The sequence below is a fragment of the Dunckerocampus dactyliophorus genome, chromosome 10 (genome assembly GCF_027744805.1).
Source record: "Dunckerocampus dactyliophorus isolate RoL2022-P2 chromosome 10, RoL_Ddac_1.1, whole genome shotgun sequence".
Classification (NCBI taxonomy): domain Eukaryota; kingdom Metazoa; phylum Chordata; class Actinopteri; order Syngnathiformes; family Syngnathidae; genus Dunckerocampus; species Dunckerocampus dactyliophorus.
This window is the reverse complement of record NC_072828.1, coordinates 6,026,244-6,046,549: the sequence shown is the minus strand read 5'-3', so window position 1 is coordinate 6,046,549 and position 20,306 is coordinate 6,026,244. Positions and strand designations below refer to the sequence as shown.

At 41.0% G+C, this 20,306-nt stretch overlaps 1 protein-coding gene across 5 annotated transcripts in view; it reads left to right on the top strand.

Annotated features, from left to right (window-relative positions):
- The window catches only part of tp63 (tumor protein p63), a 46,109-nt gene that overhangs the window by 3,078 nt on the left and 22,725 nt on the right, over positions 1 to 20,306 (top strand). For 3 of the 5 annotated variants that reach the window (XM_054788986.1, XM_054788988.1, XM_054788991.1), the window contains exon 3: positions 18,236 to 18,493. In XM_054788986.1, coding sequence (XP_054644961.1) covers positions 18,236 to 18,493 — 258 coding nt within the window. Of the gene's footprint in view, positions 1 to 8,520; positions 8,715 to 18,235; positions 18,494 to 20,306 lie in introns of those variants that run through there. The other 2 variants (XM_054788990.1, XM_054788989.1) reach the window with 1 other exon arrangement.

The following is a 20,306-nucleotide window of genomic DNA, read 5'->3' as shown; positions in this document are numbered from 1 at the left end:
AATTCTAACTGAGGAATGTGTGGAACTTATTGTTGATGCAGACTTCCTGTGCAGATGAAATCACCTTCTATGTCAAATTTCTGCCACTTGCAACTTTATTTGGCCCCATGGTGGGTTATTAAGCAGTCACGCTCATTTAAAAAATGCATGGCTCGTGAGTCAGCAATGCAAGTGCTACTTTTGGGTGCTCCATTCCGTTTGTCACGTACAGTATTGTACGAAAACCCAGACAGAGGCAACATTTTGACAAAATTTCTTGCCGAAAATCGAGTCATACCAAAATGACTGCATCATTTTTGGAAGTTTCACCACATCCTGTTTGGGTTATGAGTCCCAACGTTCAAGACAGGGCTGACTATTTTGAATGTTTTTAGTGGTGTGTTGAGTGATTTGTGACATTGAAAGGTGACTTCCAGCGGTGACGCGAACATGTCGAACGCGGCGTGTACTTTCTGTCGGAATTTCCCCGGGACGGTCTTGTTGGACTGCGATGTGGAGTTATCAGTAGATATTGTCTGCCTTGGCCAAGATATGATCTCACGCTGCCCCAGTGCACTTTGACTCCGACTCAACCCCCTGAGGGTGCGGGGTGGGTGGGTTTCATTTAAGCCTGACGATGAAGAAGCTTCCTTTCCCTTTTCACTAAAACACGGAGGCTAGATGTTTATTTCCCTGGTGGTGTCAAGCACCCAGGCTAGCAGGAAGGCTGCAGGCTGGGAAAAATCGCAAATATAAATCTGGATGGCGGAGCTGAGTAATGCCCCCCCAAGGGTGGGGACGCTCTCTTGACCTGGTGATTAATGGCCCCGCCCCCACGTTGTGATTGGCACGCCCACGTCCACGCAGCTCTGCGCTCATAGGCGAGCTTCCATGAAGGTGAAAAGCTGTGCTGGTGCTGGTGGTGGCCCACCCCCTCCATCCATCCCGCCCCCACCCAGGTAGAGGTGTGCCTCTGTTGATTGCAGCTCAGTGTTTAGTGCCCCCGGGGAGCTTATTTGTATTGTGGAGGGTTTTATGTTTAATCTGAAATTCCTTTTTTCTTCACTTGTAGCTGCAGGGCCACAATTTAACACGTCACCTCGCAAGCGCTCCCATCTCTCATCGATCAGTGGGTGTCTCCCCGTGTAAGAAGAGTGGTGGGGGTGGTGGGGGGTCAAGAGAGGGTAGAATAACACGAAGGAATGTAGCAGAAATAGCGGCAGAAGAAACGCTATATCCTACCCCAAACAGCTGATTGTACACACTGATAAAGCTCTGATCAGCTGAGCTTTCAGGACACCATTGAGGGGGACGGGTGATGGGGGTGTAAGGTGGCAGAGTAGCTCCATCGACACGGGGAGATCTGGTTACGTGTTTGTGTTAGCGTTCTTGTCCACCGCATCCTGCTTCCTTCATTCGTTCACACGAGCAGGACCTTCAATGAACGTTGGAATATCTGCAGAGATTAAAAAAAAAAAAACCTGACCGCATCTGAACGAGTCTTCAAATGATGACGTCATTGGCGTACAAATCAGCAGCCTGGAAATCGGGAGCTTAATTACAGTGGAACTTAACGCTTCCAACTTGTTCGTAGTCTTTAACGGAGCATGGAGCAAACCTAGGTCTCGTTTCTCAAAGCAGGTGTGTGTGTGTGTGTGTGTGTGTGTGTGTGTCAGACACCTGATACTAATCGAGGTGATTTACGCATTAAATGGGGGAAAAGCTTGGGGTAAAGCCTCCGCTGGTCTCATCCTCCTGTTCTCCTTAAGCCCTCCTGGTGGTCTTCTCCACACTGAAGCACTGAGCTTATTGTAGCCAAACAAGCCAGACCTGAAAGTAGGAAATATCCCATTCCATGGAATGTAAAGGAGGAAAAAAATCTTTTTTTGGCTTCACAACACAACAGTTTGTGATACACGCTGGTATGAATGAAGCATAACGAAATAGTTTTACTTAGATGTGTGCAACTCCATCTTCATCCCGTGAAACTTTTGGACAACGTAGATTTTCTGGCATGCAGCAATAGGGCTGAGCATAAACTACAGAGACAGCTAATTAAAATGACTTTTATTCATTGGTACTTTATGGCATTTTAAAAAGAGCAATTTATTTGTACATGTGTTTATTTTCATTGAATTTATTTTTGCTTTTGTTTTGAGTTATTTTAATAATTCATGTCGATATTTTCTGTGTATTTATTTTATTTATTTGTCTACATTATGTATATGAAAAAAAAAGGCTCCTGCATACCCACGCGACCCTAATGAGGATAAGCGGCATAGAAAATGGATGGATGAATGAAAAATATATATATATAATATTATATATATATATATATATATATATATATATAATATTATGGATGTATTGAACTGTTTCGGTTCTGCATGTGCGGTTCGATCCACTTGCGTACTGTTTTGGTTATATTTTATGCTATTTTTCTTATTAAATTTATTACTAGAGTGATTTAAGCGCTTCACGCGGAACTAAAGTCCTGGGTGGGGAGGAACGCTAGTAGCTTGCAGGCGTGACAAATGGCATCATGGCAAATGCAAGCGAGAAGCTTCAGATGGAAGACCCTCCAATCTCACTACGGTCTCCTGTTTGGGAACACTTTGGCTTCCCTGTTAAAATAACAGACGGACAAAGGCAAGTGGATAAATCTGAAGTTGTGTGTCCACATTGTTCCATGGATATCGGGTATGCTGCAGGAAACAAGTCTAACACAACGTCTAACAGCGCACTTAAAGCGGCATCATCCGGCAGTGAACGTTACATCTACAAGCATGAAAACCAGCTTAGTGCAAACACCGATAACTTCAGCATATAAACAACCTCTAGCAAGCTGCTCTGAAGCATAAACACATAGTATTGGAGTTTTTATAGCCACGAGATTCCATCCATATTCAGTTGTTGAGAGCGCTGGCTTTAAGTACAGTCATGGAAAAAATAAGTAGACAACATTCATTTTAATGATACAACTAAAGGTACCTTTGTTTGGACAAATATAACAATGACAACAAAAATAGCTCATAAGAGTTACATTTTTTGGCAGTACAATGCTATAGCTATTCATGTAAGAACTTAAGTGCTTTTGGTTATTACCAAGAAAACCATGGAAGTTGCTAGATATCAGCTCTTCAATTCAACTCTTATGAGCTATATTTGTTATCATCATTATATTTGTCCAAACAAATGTACCTTTAGTTGTACCAGGCATTAAAATGGATCAATAAACTGAAGAAACAAGGGTCTAATCATTTTATCCATGACTGTATATGATTAAAGTTCTTGAACGTCGCTACGAAATACCATTACGTCCTCACTTTAGCCACAAAGTTATACCAGCACTTTATGAAAAAGCTAAAAGTGATGTTGTCAACGTGCTATCACATGTACATGACATGACTGTACTTAAAGCCAGCGCTCTGAACAACTGAATATGGATGTAATTACGACAGATGGTTGGACTTCACGTGCAACAGAGAGCTATTTAACTGTAACTGTCCATTACATTTCACCACAATGTTTAAACAATTGTTTAGATACAACTGGTTATTTTATTATTATTTTTCTTTCTTTCTTCCTTTTTTGTACTGAAAATTAACCAAACCGAGCACTTCAAGAAACTGAACCGAACCGAAATTACATTTTATTGTACCGTTACACCCCTAAAATATATATATCGTACATATAGAAAAATATATATGTATACATACTGTATATATGTATATATGTGTGTGTATATATATATATATATGTGTGTGTGTGTGTGTATATATGTGTGTGTGTATATATATGTATATGTGTATATACATATATGTATATGTATATTTGTGTGTGTGTGTGTGTATATATATATATATATAAATATATATATATAGTCAAACTTGTCTATAGCGGCCACTAGAGGGAGTCTGCAAAAGTGACCGCTATAGACAGGTGGCCTCTATAGACAGGTTGTTGTCTAGTTTGAATGTTGACCTATAGAGGAAAAAAAAGACAAAGGGGGGGGGATGTTGACCCGTAGAGGGCACTGTGTGACTGCGGATAAAAGTTGTACAGCACTACTAGGCTTGTTATTATCCACGATCCACAGAACAAAGCTGTGCTAGTAATGTCTTACGCTTGTTTTTAATATTTTACTTTTTATACGGCAGAGTGTCATTACAGCTTTAGTTCATCAGGAAGTGACGGTGGGCGTCCCGAGCAGGAGAGCTAGGCTCAGTGCTAGCTGTGAGTTTGGAGAGAGTTGGGAAGTGTGTTTATGTTGGCGTGGGTGTGAAGTCCTGCAGTGTTCTCCGCTGTTAATAAAGCCATTAAAGTGCATCGGCGACGTGAGTCTCTTCTTCCCCACAACAAGCGGCATTACAGTATTGACCAGTGCACACCGGGAAATAAACGGTGTCACTTGTTACAGGCATTGGCTGGACAGCTATGTAGTGGGGCTTGTTTAACCTTTGCCTTGTGGGCAAGCAGGAAGGAGAGACGATGCTGAGAGATGTGTGTGTGTTCTGAGCTGCTGTCTGGTGGCCGCGTTCAATAAATAAAGTTGGCAGAAGCAACAGGAGAAGTTTCCTTCTTTGCTTCGGAGCTGAATAACACTGACAAGTTAACAGACTAGTAGCGAACGGAAAAGAAGACGGCTTTGTTTGTGTCGAATACACAAGATGAGGACTTTGATGGATTTGTGGATGAGGACTGATGAAAAATAACGTGAGTACATTCTAAAATTCTTCAATTAAGTACAACCGAACTCAGTTTTGCTCCTGCTGCTTTTTAAAAACATATGCTAGCATGGTTTTAGCGTGCAGGCAATATTGTATTGCATTGTAGCATTGCTGGGAGCACGTCCTGTTCCCAGCCTACTTTGCGGTAATGTTTTGGTGCAAATGCTCTTAAAGATACATGTTTGACCAGGAAATAGCAAGCTCAAAAGAAGACGGCTTTTTTATGTGGAACAACTGACAGTTTGTGTGGATCTTGTGAATGATTGTGACTGAGCTAGGACTCAGTAATTAAAGTCTACACACGACGGCTTCATTGATTGAAAAACAAAACTTTTTCGTGCATGAAGCTTCTACTTGAGTCGGTAATTTGGCCGCTATATGCGGTCAGATATTGACCAAGGGAGACAAAATGGGTGGCCGCTGGCCGCGTTAGACAGGTGACTGCTGTACACAGGGTCTATAACATGTAAATTTGCTGCGGGGGATTTTTCAGTGGCCGCTATAGGCAGGTGGCCGTTCTATAAAGGTGGCTGCTAAGACAGGTTTGACTGTCTATACAGCGCTGTGGAGGAATTTTGGCCCGCTCATCTTTGCAGAATTGTTGTCATTCATTGGAGGGTTTTCCAGCATGAAGCGCCTTTTTAAGGTCATGCCACAGCATCTCAATAGGATTCAGGTCAGGACTTTGACTAGGACACTCCAAAGTCTTCATTTTGCTTTTCTTTAGCCATTCAGAGGTGGACTTGCTGGTGTGTTTTGGATCATTGTCCCGCTGCAGAACCCAAGTTGGTTTCAGCTTGAGGTCACCAACAGACGGCCGGACATTCTTCTTTTAGGATTTTTCGGTAGACAGCATAATTCATGGTTTGGTTTATCACAGCAAGTCTTCCAGGTCCTGAAGCAGCAAAACAGCCCCAGACCATCACACTACCACCACCATATTTTACTGTTGGTATGATGTTCTTTTTCTGAAATGCGGCGTTACTTTTACACCAGATGTAATGGGCCACACACCTTCCAAAAAGTTCAACTTTTGTCTCATCAGACCACAGAGTATTTTCCCAAAGGTCTTGGGGATCATCAAGATGTTTCTGGCAAAATTGAGATGAGCCTTAATGTTTTTTGTTCAGCAGTGGTTTTGCCCAGTGTCTTTCTTATGGTGGAGTCATGAACACTGACCTTAACTGAGGCAAGTGAGGCCTGCAGTTCTTTGGATGTTGTTGTGGGGTCTTTTGTGACCTCTTGGATGAGTCGTCGCTGCGCTCTTCGGGTCATTTTGGTTGGCCGGCCACTCCTGGGAAGGTTCACCACTGTTCCATGTTGTTGTCATTTGTGGATAATGGCTCTCACTGTGGTTGGCTGGAGTCCCAAAGCTTTAGTAATGGCTTTATAACCTTTTTCAGGCTGATACATCTCCATTAATCTCAGTGAAGTTATGTTTTAACAGGGTTGGCAATCACTTTTCACACAGTTTCCTGTAGGTTTTGGATTTTTTTTCTCCCTTATAATAAAAAAGTTTCATTTTGTGTTGTTGTGTTGTCATGATAATATTTACATTTGCTTGATGATCTGAAACATTTAAATCAGCACATGCATGGGATGTTCTCATGAATTCATTGTTCCAAACAACTCAGGTCAGATATTAGAGGAGTGTCAGTGCAGATATAAGAACTCAGGGAGGGGAGGGGGATGCAAATGACGTCTATTGCCAGCGGGCTCAGGGAGGGGTCAACTTGCCCTTTGGTCACAGCGACTTGAAAAGTGTCTTAAGCGCAACTATGAGCCACAGTCAGTGTCTCCAATCAGCGGCCACACCCTGCTCACCGGGGAGTAGGGGGGGACCGGCGTCATGGTCAGCAGCACATCGACACTTTAAAGTAAGCCAAGCATCCAGGCTGCTGCAGCCTTGTCAGGGTGATAATTAGCTGGCCGAAACAAACTTGTAATTACGTTAAAACAAACACTGCAGAGGAGTTAGGAACCTCTGACTTACAGTGTGACTTTTTTTTTTTTTTTTTTTTTTTTTTACATTTCACTACAACTGCAGCTGTGAATAGCACGCAATTACGTAATAGCGTGATACGGTAGCAAGCTGCACTCACACTCAAGTAACAGCAGGATGCATATTTAGATCTTAGAGGATTAACATAAACTTGATATAAATCATTAAAAAATAACTTCAATATTTGAAAATAAATACAATTGGAATATATGATTAAAATCAATGAATTTAAAAATAAACAAATTACACAGTATTCCCAACTATTTTGTTGATCATTTTTATTGATTTGAATAATTTAGTTTAGTTTATCTGGATGCATATTGATACTTCTTGAGATTTAAAAATATACATAAATTATTAGAGTAACTCAATAAATATTTACAAATATAAAAAGCAAAAAAATAAATAAATAAATATTAATGTTAATAAATCTATTTATACTTGCAGAATGCATATACTGTGTATATATTAGGGGATTTAAACATATAAATAATGGAAACATAAATAGATAAATACAAAAAAAATATATGCATCAGTTATTAAAATACATTAAAAAAACAAAACATTGCAATACAAAAACATATACAGAGGTGTGAAAAGTGTTTGCCCCCTTCCTGATTTCTTATTTAAGTTTGTTTTATGCATATTTGCTGACACGCAGCTAAAGCACGGAAGCACCTGCACAGCACGCTCTGTCTCTTATTTTTCATTGATTCATTGCATCTTTTATCTTGTACAGGAAAGTGTGTTGTACTGATCATTATTCCAACAATAACCACATTTTTTAAATGTTACTTAAGTGGCAACATTTTTTAATTGTAATGTGCCACCTTCACGGCCTCGGAAATGGTCAAATTATTACTACATTTAGAATAGATACAGTATATATTTTTTGTCGCTGAAAATAGGTTGTTTTTTCCGCAGTAAATGTCTCATCTCATCTCTAACCACAGTGACATCTAAAGTCTTATTTGTGTAATATAATAATATAAATGTAAATAATATAATATAATGCAAGGAAAAAGTGGGAATACGATTACAATTGTTCTTAATTTTCATATATTGACATCTAAAATGACACCTTTCTGTCTTATTTGTGTGAAATTAGATCGAATGTTCGAAATTCACAGAATAGAATGTAAAATGTATACAATATAATCCTAAAAAGTGGGAATGCAGTTGGGAGATATCTTGATTTTCACATATTGACATCTAAAATGACACCTTTTCCGTCCTATTCCTGTGAAATTAGAGGGAATGAAGTGATGAGAAATGCACTGCTACCTGTATAAACACATTTATACAACCTACACGCGTGCCGAGCTGAGTGACAGCGTGGCAGCTAGCGGAGCATGCTAGTAACTAGCGTCGCGTTCCCCAAACAAATCTACAGCGGTCATCTGTGATGGATACAAGACATCTACAGGAGTCACATTGTTGTTGGGGGGGGTGCTTGCGATGCATTAAGTGTTGCTTGGGGGTCTGGAGCGGGTGTCATTCGTATGCTAACTAGCATTTAAAGCCAGCGGCCGCAACTATCACGGCCTCTCGTTACTGGATCTTAGTTGATGAGTTAGGTTGATGATAGGCTGTGGTTGGTGGATCGAAAAGGAAGCACAAACGTTGCAAAGCTGAAGGTGACTCTGTGGTTGAGTTGAAATGCAGAAATATTCATGGAAGCAGTTGTCAAACGTCTCTTCTCAAGAAGATGGAGCCTCTCCTTGCAGGGATGGGTGTGGACTCACTCAGGTACCTCACAGGTGGCTCCTTAAACCCCTCCCCCCCACTACACACACTATATATGCGCCTTCCCATGGATCCTCTAGGAGCTTCCCGCCTGTCCAACGTCGCATCCCGCCATCGCCCGTGTCACTCCCGTCGAGTGAGGAGAAGAGATTTTTGGTGGAATCCTGGAGCCGGTGGAGCAAACAGCAGCCGCTCTGCTCAATCTCAGCGCCAACATGTTGTACCTGGAGACGGGCACCAGCACGCCGTACAGCGAGGTAAGCCCCACTGGGTGACGGGATGCCACCCGGGGCGCCACTGCCTTCCTTTGGGGCGCTGGTCCAAATATGATCCAAGATGCTTTGGGTGAAATTCCACTGATTTCATGCAGTTTTTCTTGCGTTTATCTGTAAAAGCGAGCAAAAAAAAGAATCACTGACTTGAAGCCGAGCACCGTGGAGTCTGTAGGATGTGCTTTGTGTGTGGAATGTAAACACCTGGTTTTCCAGATGTTTGTCTGTCTGGACTGAAGAGTGTTTAAATGTTTGGACAAGTTTGGCTTTTTCCACTGATAAAGACCATTCTGTTGAGGTCCTTTCATACGATGTCCTGATGCATTCATCGAGCAACCTCCCTTGGTTGTGCAGTTCGAGCGCGCGTTTGGCCAAAAGTGAAAATGCGTAGTGAAAACAAGGGTGTGAAAGTGAAGCGCTGTGATTGATGGCGGCTAAATGTCTGCTATCCGTTTTTTGCCTTGAAAATGTTTGTGTCGCATCGGTGGATCGTTCCAAGGAGCTTGCGTGCGTTTTTGGTGGCGAACTACCGAGTGGCCTTTGGTGCAAAGGTGAGGCGTTTCGGGGGCACTCTCAGATTGCAGGTTGCATTGAGCAGGTGTGTCTTTCAACCTGTTGTTGAGCAGGAGGGGGGGTCTTTAAGTGCTGTCCGGCTCAATCCCTCCGCAGAGCCACTGAGCCAGGGATCGGGTTGCGCCTCCACCAGCTTAGCCCCCCACCCCCCGGCCATTGAGGCCTCCCGGGAGCCGACACGGCCTCTAGAAGCGGACAATGCGTCCGTCCGGGCGCTGCTGTTTGGTGGTTGGCTGGTAATTGCTTTAATGGCGTGTTGATGTTGATACAATCAGTCGCCTGGCCCCACCTCTTTTAATGACCCCCCACCCACCCACCACCCCTACCCTGTGGTCACTCATCAGAGCCCCCTCCCCCCCAGGCCAGGTCTGCTCGGGTTCCTCTGTCCATCTTTTGCTGGAATGAGTGTTTGTGTTGTTGCGTTTATGACTTTTGTAGTAAAAGGATAAGTACTAGCACGCTAAAGTACAAAAAGAAAACATTGTAGTGTTGTTTTTGGTGAGGGTCTGGATAAAGGTGCAGATTGGCTCTCTGTCAATGAAAAAGCATCCTCCTCTAAGAATCCTAAAACCCCATTATCATGAAGCAGGAAGTAGTCTCATAACAAACTAACATTTGCGGCCTTGGCAGAGGTCTTCTCTCTAATTGGTTTCTCAAACTTGATAAATAGCTAAATAAATACAGTAATCCCTTGTTTATCGCGGTACATTGGTTCTGTGATAAGTGAATTTCCGCAAAATAGGATTTCTCACTTATAAATGGAATATTTTTGTAGTTAGTGCATAGAAAACCTTCTAAATACACTTTTTAACATTATTAGAGCCTTCTAGACATGAAATAACACCCATAGTCACCTTTACTCTCCTATTACCCAATATAGGAGCCATGATAAGAGGAAATAAGATAAATAAGACTCGTGCTCGTGTGTTGCTGTCAATGAGTTCCAGTGCTAGAAGAGCTGAGTGGGGGGTGCACAGGAAGTGACGTCAGGGGTTCCAAGTTGAGTTACGGCTGCAACAGTAGCCCATGTTAGGAATTATTGTGCCTGTTCTGAGATCATTCAAAGCTGCAATAAAAGCCTGCTGTTCTGGCGATCAAGTCTGGTGCTTGTGTGTCTCACCCAACATTACAGTAACATTACTGACACCTAGAGACCAGTGTAGAATATTACATCATCTTTGAATGCCTCTCGAATGTATTGTATTGTATTTTACTTCATTTAGCCATTTTTCTGCTTGAAAATGCATCATTTGGTAAAAAAAAAAGTAAACATTTGTTTCAAAATGCATAAGTTTTGACTAACAGTAGGCCGTATTAAACCACAAAACAGCGTGATTTTGAAATTGGAAGCACGAAGTGTAGAAGGAGTACTATATATTTAAAATAGCCACAAAAAACAACACAATGTTTAGAGGAAAATATGCTGACAAAACAAAAACGCGTCAGGAAAAACAAGACGTCTGACTCCCTTGACTGGAGGTTTGAGTCATTATCTTTGCCTCTCGTGGCCAAAAGTGGCCAAAGCTCCACCTTTGTGGCACATTTTCCTTTTTCAAAATGTTACTACTGTACTTTATGGCTTCAAACATTACGCCATATCCCTGCAGCTTTCCTGACTTTGTGGATTATTGCCAGTGTTTGTTGCATCACTTATGGCACATTGCAGTTGCGCACTCACACATGCTCATGCAAATGTAAATGTCTTGTGGTCATTTGATTTTGTGGATTATTTTCATGCTTTTTGTTATTGTTGTTATTGTGCGAGGTGGCATTTATCCCTGGTGGTGTAATGGTACACACGTCTGCCCTTTCATGGCAGAGAGCACGAGTTTGATTCCTGGCCAGGCTTGTGACAGGAAGGGCATCCAGCGTAAAAAGTTAGCCAAAACCAGTGCAAATGACTCACTGGGGTGACGAGAACTGAAAGTGGAAAAAAGCAAGTTATTTCTTGCTAATAATATATAAGGTGATACATACAGGTTCGGCAGTCATGCGTGTGCTCATGCAAGAGCAAATGTATTTTTTGTGCTTTTGATTTTGTGGATTATTTTTATGTTTCTTCTTGTGCAAGGTGCCGTTGACCATCACTAATATATAACATGATTGTGTCAAGTGTGTCCAAGCGTGGCACAGGTTGCCGAGTGTCAGTGTGGACCACTTAGGGGCTTTTTGGAGTCCATCAATGGTCCACGGGTCACGGTTTTGTCTGACCGGTTTGTGTTGACTTGCTCAGTGCTGGTCCGACCTCCTGAGGGCCTGAGAGGCTTCAAGGATTGGAGCGGACGGAAAAAAAAGCATCATTAAAGGCCGGTGAGGATGATTTACTGCCTCAAAGGGTCTCATTAAAGTGTCCTGTAGAGGAATCAAGAAGGTCTTATTAAAGTGTCCTGTAGAGGAATCAAGAAGGTCTTATTAAAGTGCCCTAAAGAGGAATCAGGTGTGATTAGAGGCAAGGGAGAGTTGGGGTTTTTTTTTTAATCCAAGATAACTTCCACTCAATTAAACCTGAAATCTTTGATGATGACACAAAGTCTTCATTCCTCAGCGTCCATGGCTGGAATTGTGTTTTATGTCTTTTGGTTGGTGGCCAGCATGCCGCTTTTCTTCCCGCTGATATTTGATGATGCGCTGGCAAGATGTGGCAGGCTGTAATTATCAGACGCCACCTCCGGATCGCCGCCGCATCACAGCGACCCCACCCACTTCAGCGTGATGATGTCACTGCTGCCTCATTCGGGGAAAAGACGGAATTGTGTAAGAAGAATTCCCGTGAATGTTGGCTTTAGATGCCTCTTCATTTGTGTGTGTGTGTGTGTGTTTGTTCTCTGGAATGTTCTTTTCTTTCCCCGTCCACACAACGCCTGCATGGCCAGCGTCATTGTTCTGCAAGTGCCTTTAAGCCGCATTGTCCTTGCTTTCGGGGCGCTCACACTAACATACCTGGCAACCCTCCCAATTTTACTGTGAAATTCACATATTTTGCCCATCTTTCCCGTATTTAAACTTTCATGTTCAAAAAAAAAAAATCCTGTCCAGTTCTGCCGGAGCAGAGCAGGTTCCGGTCCTGATTGGTGTATCACATCCTGTAGCCGATATAAGTCAGGCCTTCAAAATAAAATAAGCACACCAGTAAAATAACATGGTTGCACCACAGGAGGACATCCACACCTCCATGGGGGCATGTTTGCTGGCAAAAATTTTGAGCAAGATCAGAATTTCCCTTATTTTTCTGGAAAATTTCCCTCATCCTCCTTGTTTTTTTTTTGTTTTTTTTTTTGCAGAATTTCTCTTATTTTCCCATTTTCCAGATAATTTGTCTTATTTTTCAGGAGAATTTCCTGTATTTTTTCCAAATTTTCTGGACAATTTCCCTTATTTTTCTTCACTTTCCTTATATTTCCAGAGAATTTCCCTTATTTTTTGCTATTTTTTCAGAAATGTGTGTCATCTTTCTGGAGAATTTCCCTAATTTTCTTTTTTTCCCCCAGACAAGTACCTTTATTTTTCCAGATAATTTCCTTTATTTTTCTCTCATTTTCTATAGAATTTCTCTAATTTTTCACAATTTCCTTCTTTTACCCTTGTTTTTGTGTGAATTCCCCTTATTTTTCCGGCGAATTTCTTTTATTTTTCTCTCATGTTCCAGAGAATTGTCCTTATTTTCCCTAATTTTCCCTTATTTTCCTGATAATTTCTTTCATTTCCTCTTATTTTTGTATGGATTTCCCTTTGGGTGAATTTTTGTGGAGGACTTTCCTTCTTTTCTAATACAAATGTTCGTATGTACGCACACTGACCCGCATCCTGCCCGCACTCAAACGACCCCCGGTTCGTTGTAGCGTGTGCGTTGAGGTGTTTATGCACGTGTGACGAAGCGGCATTAAGTGACAAGGGTTTAATAAGTCGGTCATGTTTCGGCGGTCTTGCGGTGTGCCGCTAACACCTGGCCGGCGGCGAGGGCGAGCGGGACAGCTGTGGTCAGCCGGGCTTGAAATAAACATGACAGATTGATGGGCGTCTGAAGAGCGCCTCGTCCAGGAATGTACCGTTTATAAACGCAACGGAATGGCGAGGACGGAAGGGGCGGGCGGCGTTTGAAGGCGGATATGTTTTTTTATGTTTTTTTTTTTTGGGAAGGAGGCGGCTTTTAAAAGTCGGTGTTTAGAAGCAGGACGCCTGATTGATGTCACCCCTCCTTCACCTCTGACCTTTTTCTTTTTTTCCAAAACATGTTGTTCACCAGTGCTGACAACTAGCGATACTGCGCATTTTGGTATCGACCCAGTACCAAGTAATACAAGGCCTGTATCGTAGATATCAACAAAGTCATGCAATTATTTCCTTTTTATTTACACACTATTTGTGAAAATAAACATAGAAGAGAACTAAAAAATATCCATCCATCCATCTTCTATGCCGTCATCTTATCCTCACTAGGGTCGTATGCTGGAGTCTATCCCAGCTGACTTCGGGCGAGAGGCGGGGTACACCCTGGACTGGTCGCCAGTCAACCGCAGTGAAAAATATCCAATATTTAATAATAATAACAGATTAGATCTTATATAGCGCTTTTCAAAGTACCCAAAGCGCTTCACAATGAAGTGAACTCATTATTCATTCCTCAGTCACCCACTGGTGGTGGTTATCTACATCTGTAGCCACAGCTGCCCTGGGGTAGTCTGACAGAAACGTAGCTGCCAAATCACGCCTACAGTCTCTCCGACCACCACCAAACATTCATTCACGTTCATACACCAGTGTGGGCAGCGCTGGAGGCGAGGTGGCTGAAGTGTCCTGCCCAGGGACACAACGACAGTGACTGGGTGGGGGGAGCGAGGATCGAACCACCAGACGTAGATCGTCCGGAAAATGAGGTTGAGAGGTCAAAGCCGATTAATCAGCGATGATATTTAATATTTAAATAAATTGTATTGACAAATATATTGATATGATTTTTGTACCCCCCGCCTGTTGCCCGAAGTCAGCTGGGATAGGCTCCAGCATGCCCCTGCGACCCTAATGAGGATGAAGCGGTATAGAAAATGGATGGATGGATGGATGATTTTTGTAATGATCAAATTATTAATTTTATTTATTTATTATATATTATTTCATTAATTTCATCTTTATTATATTTTAATATTATTTATAATCATATATAAATATTATAATTATACCATTCATTACATATATGTGTACAATTATATGATAAATATATGTTAGGGCTGTCAAAAATAGTGCGTTAACGGCAGTAACTAATTTATTTAATTAATTACGTTAATTTTTTTAGCGTAATTAACGCATACGCCTCATGGCAAGCCACAGCTCACTGTTATGACGCCAGACGGCAGCACAGTGTAGTTCCCCACTGAGTCACACAGAGTCTGACGCTCTTGTATAACTTGAATCTAACCTGAACACATCAGCGGCGGCGCAGTCCCAACAACATATACTGTATGTATCTCCAACTCACAAACACGTCTTTTGTCCCTTCGTCATCGGAACACGACCGCGAGATGCATTCAGGGACACTGCGAACGTCACAAGAGCGTCTTTATTATGCGTCTAAATAAACAGAAAGACAAAGAAAAACAATAAGTGGATATTCTTAGCACGCACTTTGTAACTCTAAATGTGAAAGTACCATTTGCTGCATTTAAGTATGCTCGGAAATCCCAGAAAATACACTCAAAATGACAGCACTAATATATTAGTGCTAAAATTTGTAATGACCACAGCCCTATTTAAGTATATACTGTATGTAGGTATATTTAAGTATATATAAATATATATTTATATGTATATGTAGGTATATTTAAGTATATATAAATATATATTTATATGTACCTGTATATGTAGGTATATTTAAGTATATATAAACATATATTTATATGTATATCTGTGTATTGAAGTGCATACAGTATATCTGTGTATTGAATTGCATCTTTATGTGTACTTAAGTGTATATTTATGTGTAGTTTGGTGCATACATCTGTGTATTTAAGTGCATGTATCAGCGTGGATTTAAGTGTGTATATCGATGTATACTGCTAAAAAAAATTAAAGGAACACTTTGAAAACACATCAGATCTAAACTGGGGGAAAATGATGTTGAATATCTTTCCTGATAATAAGTGGGTGATGTATTATTGTTTCTGATTGTTTGGTCAGAAACATTCACACCAGTGGCCTGCTGGAGGTCATTTTCTAGGGCTCTGGCAGTGCTCATCCTGTTCCTCCTTGCACAAAGGAGCAGATACCGATCCTGCTGAGGGTTGAAGGACCTTCTACGGCCCTGTCCAGCTCTCCTGGAGTAACTACCTGTCTCCTGGAATCTCCTCCATGCGTCCAGGTACCGCAGTGATGCCCTGGTCCAGATCTGGGAGGAGATCCCCCAGGACACCATCCGTAGTCTCATTAGGAGCATGCCCCGACGTTGTCAGGCATGCGTACAAGCACGTGGGGGCCACACAAACTACTGAGAATCATTTTGAGTTGCTACAATGACATTTTAGCAAAATGGACCAGTGTGCTGCATCATTTTTTCACTTTCATTTTTGGGGTGTCTTTGACTTCCCCCCTCTATAGGGTGATCATTTTCATTTCTATCAAATGATGTGGCATCATTTTGTTACTAATACATCACCCACTTATTATCAGGAAAGATATTCAACATCATTTTTCCCCCAGTTTAGATCTGATGTGTTTTCCAAGTGTTCCTCTAATTTTTTTGAGCAGTATATTTAAGTGTGTGTATCTAAATGTGTGTATCTATGTATTTAAGTGTGTGTATCTTTGTGTATTTAAGTGTGTATCTATATATGTAAGTGTGTGTATCTATGTATTGAAGTGTGTATCTATGTATTTAAGTGTGTGTATCTATGTGTATTTAAGTCTGTTTATCTATGTGTATTTAAGTGTGTGTATCTATGTATTTAAGTGTGTATCTATATATTTAAGTGTGTGTATCTATGTATTTAAGTGTGTGTATCTATGTGTATGTAAATGTGTGTATCTATGTGTATTTAAGTGTGTGTATCTATGTGTTTAAGTGTGTATCTATGTATTTAAGTGTGTGTATCTATGTATTTAAGTGTGTGTATCTATGTATGTAAGTGTGTGTATCTATGTGTATTTAAGTGTGTGTATCTATGTATTTAAGTGTGTATCTATGTATTTAAGTGTGTGTATCTATGTATTTAAGTGTGTATCTATATATTTAAGTGTGTGTATCTATGTGTATGTAAATGTGTGTATCTATGTGTATTTAAGTGTGTGTATCTATGTGTTTAAGTGTGTATCTATGTGTTTAAGTGTGTATCTATGTATTTAAGTGTGTGTATCTATGTCTTTAAGTGTGTATCTATATATTTAAGTGTGTGTATCTATGTATTTAAGTGTGTGTATCTATGTGTATGTAAATGTGTGTATGTGTATTTAAGTGTGTGTATCTATGTGTTTAAGTGTGTATCTATATATTTAAGTGTGTGTATCTATGTATTTAATTGTGTGTATCTATGTGTATGTAAATGTGTGTATCTATGTGTATTTAAGTGTGTGTATCTATGTATTTAAGTGTGTATCTATGTATTTAAGTGTGTGTATCTATGTATTTAAGTGTGTATCTATGTATTTAAGTGTGTGTATCTATGTATGTAAGTGTGTGTATCTATGTATTTAAGTGTGTATCTATGTATGTAAGTGTGTGTATCTATGTGTATTTAAGTGTGTCTATCTATGTATTTAAGTGTGTATCTATGTATGTAAGTGTGTGTATCTATGTATTTAAGTGTGTATCTATGTATGTAAGTGTGTGTATCTATGTATTTAAGTGTGTATCTGTATGTAAGTGTGTGTATCTATGTATGTAAGTGTGTGTATCTACGTATGTATGTAAGTGTGTGTATCTATGTATGTAAGTGTGTGTATCTATGTATGTAAGTGTGTATCTATGTATGTAAGTGTGTGTATCTACGTATGTAAGTGTGTGTATCTATGTATGTAAGTGTGTGTATCTATGTATTTAAGTGTGTATCTATGTATGTAAGTGTGTGTATCTATGTATTTAAGTGTGTATCTATGTATGTAAGTGTGTGTATCTACGTATGTATGTAAGTGTGTGTATCTACGTATGTAAGTGTGTGTATCTATGTATGTAAGTGTGTGTATCTATGTATGTAAGTGTGTATCTATGTATGTAAGTGTGTGTATCTACGTATGTAAGTGTGTGTATCTATGTATGTAAGTGTGTGTATCTATGTATGTAAGTGTGTGTATCTATGTATTTAAGTGTGTATCTATGTATGTAAGTGTGTGTATCTATGTATGTAAGTGTGTATCTATGTATGTAAGTGTGTGTATCTACGTATGTAAGTGTGTGTATCTATGTATGTAAGTGTGTGTATCTATGTATTTAAGTGTGTATCTATGTATGTAAGTGTGTGTATCTATGTATTTAAGTGTGTATCTATGTATGTAAGTGTGTGTATCTATGTATTTAAGTGTGTATCTATGTATGTAAGTGTGTGTATCTATGTATGTAAGTGTGTATCTATGTATGTAAGTGTGTGTATCTATGTATGTAAGTGTGTGTATCTACGTATGTATGTAAGTGTGTGTATCTATGTATGTAAGTGTGTGTATCTATGTGTATTTAGGAAGTCATGTGAATAGAAATAATCAGTTCCAGGGTTAAACTGTGGCCATGGTAAACCATTTGTACAAATTGTGCACACAATGTTTTGCCATTCCTCGCGGCTGTACAATAAGTGTAAAAAGAAGTGAAGCGGTGTTACCAGCGTGGAGAAACATGCCGTGTGCGTGTCCTTGAATGTGTGTAACTTCCTGTCTGTATCCGCTTGTCTTTTAAACCCTGAGCTTTGCGTTGTGAGTGTAAGGATGGTGGTTAAACTTTCTGTCCGTGTCGCCCGCAGTCTCAGTACACCAACCTGGGGCTCCTGAACAGCATGGACCAGAACATCCAGAACGGCGGCTCCACGTCCACCAGCCCGTACAACAACGACCACGCGCAGAACAACGTGACGGCACCGTCGCCCTACGCCCAGCCCAGCTCCACTTTCGACGCCCTGTCGCCCTCGCCGGCCATCCCGTCCAACACGGACTACGCCGGGCCGCACACCTTCGACGTGTCCTTCCAGCAGTCCAGCACGGCCAAGTCAGCCACGTGGACGGTAAGATGCCGCACGTGTCCGTTTCGCCACACGGCTGTCGTAGAATGTCGCATGTGTCGCCCACACGAGACGCTCTCCTCGAACCCGCGACTGCTCTTATCTGAGCATCGGCGCTGCAGGCAGGAGCGGAGGAACACGAGTTCAACATCTGCAAGGAATGTCACTCACATCAACACCCGCCCTCGGGCGCTTCTCGCTAAAGTGCACACATTTAGCCACGCTCATGTCACCGTGCACACTTTTTGGATTTGAAACTGCAACCTCTAAGGCGGGGGTGTCCAAATGTGGCCGGGGGGACGCCGTCAGACCATTTATTGACCCTCAGCATATTTTTTTAAACAATACTTCAGTAATATAAATAAAATGATAACTACGTAGTGATTTCACCAATATGAAATATAATTCACAATTATTTGTTTGCAAAATGTTCAAAAGAAATATGCAAGACTTGAACAGAACTTCAAGTTCTGCAGGAATTGCTACACAATGGTGGCCATGTGGGACGAGCGCTACAACGCTGTTTGCCACTTCTGGGGCTTCCAACCCGGGACTGACTTTTATTTAAGTCCAAACAAGCAAATGGATTATTAGTTTTAAAGAAATATTTGAATACATTTGTATTAAGATTGTTTATTCTGTCCTACTTTGAAACATGAATGCACATAGTTACATGCTTAAAGTGCATTTTAGACGACTTATTACGGCATTTTATGAAGCAAATGAGGAGAAATTTGCACAGAATAAGAGGTGGCTGAAGTGTCTTGCCCAGGGACCAAGGACAGTGACTGGGTGGAGGGAGCGAGGATCGAACCGCCAACCTTCCGGTTTCTGCTGTGCCTCCTGAGCCACTGCCTCCCCCAAGGGCACGGTGGCCTAGTGGTTAGCATGTTAGCCACAGTCTAGAGATCTGGAAGACCTGGATTCAAATCTCCGTTGGGCATTTCTGTGTGGAGTTTGCATGTTCTCCCCGTGTGTGTGTGGGTTTTCTCCGGGTACTCCGGCTTCCTCCCACATCCAAAAACATGCATGTTAGGTTAATTGGAGACTCTAAATTGTCCATAGGTATGTGAATGTTTTTTGTTTATATGTGGCCTAAAATTGGCTGGCAACCAGTCCAGGTCTACTCCGCCTCTCGCCCTGGGATAGGCTCCAGCATTTTGTGGTTGCATACAGCCAATTATTAGGCAAAAATATGCACATTTAAGCAAATGTGTTGGCCTAAATGAAGTAAAACACAAATATAAGACATTCAGAATATGCGTTCCAAGACGTGATGATATGTAGTATTCTACACTGGTCACTAGGTGGCAGTAATGTTACTCTAATGTTGGGTGAGACACACAAGCACCAGACTTTTATTGCGGCTTTGAATGATGTCACAACAGGCACAATGTCACTAACATAATAAACATAATAGTGGACCATGTTTACAGCAACACACACAAGCACGAGTCTTATTCATGTCTTATTTTATCTGATTATGTCTACTACATTGGGTAATAGGAGTGTAAAGGTGGCGGTAGGGGTGTTATTTCATGCCTGGAGGGCTCTAATAATGTTAAAAATCATATTTAGAAGGTAGTAAACACTCGAACGAAAAACAATAAGTGGATATTCTTAGCACGCACTTTGTAACTCTAAATGTGAAAGTACCATTTGCTGCATTTAAGTATGCTCGGAAATCCCAGAAAATACACTCAAAATGTGAATTCAGCTTAAACGACCCCTCATTGCTCGTAATAACACGGTTAAAGTGTGATTCAAATGTCCTGCTACTATTAAAGAAACTGGCGTTAGGTAAATAGGTTTTTTA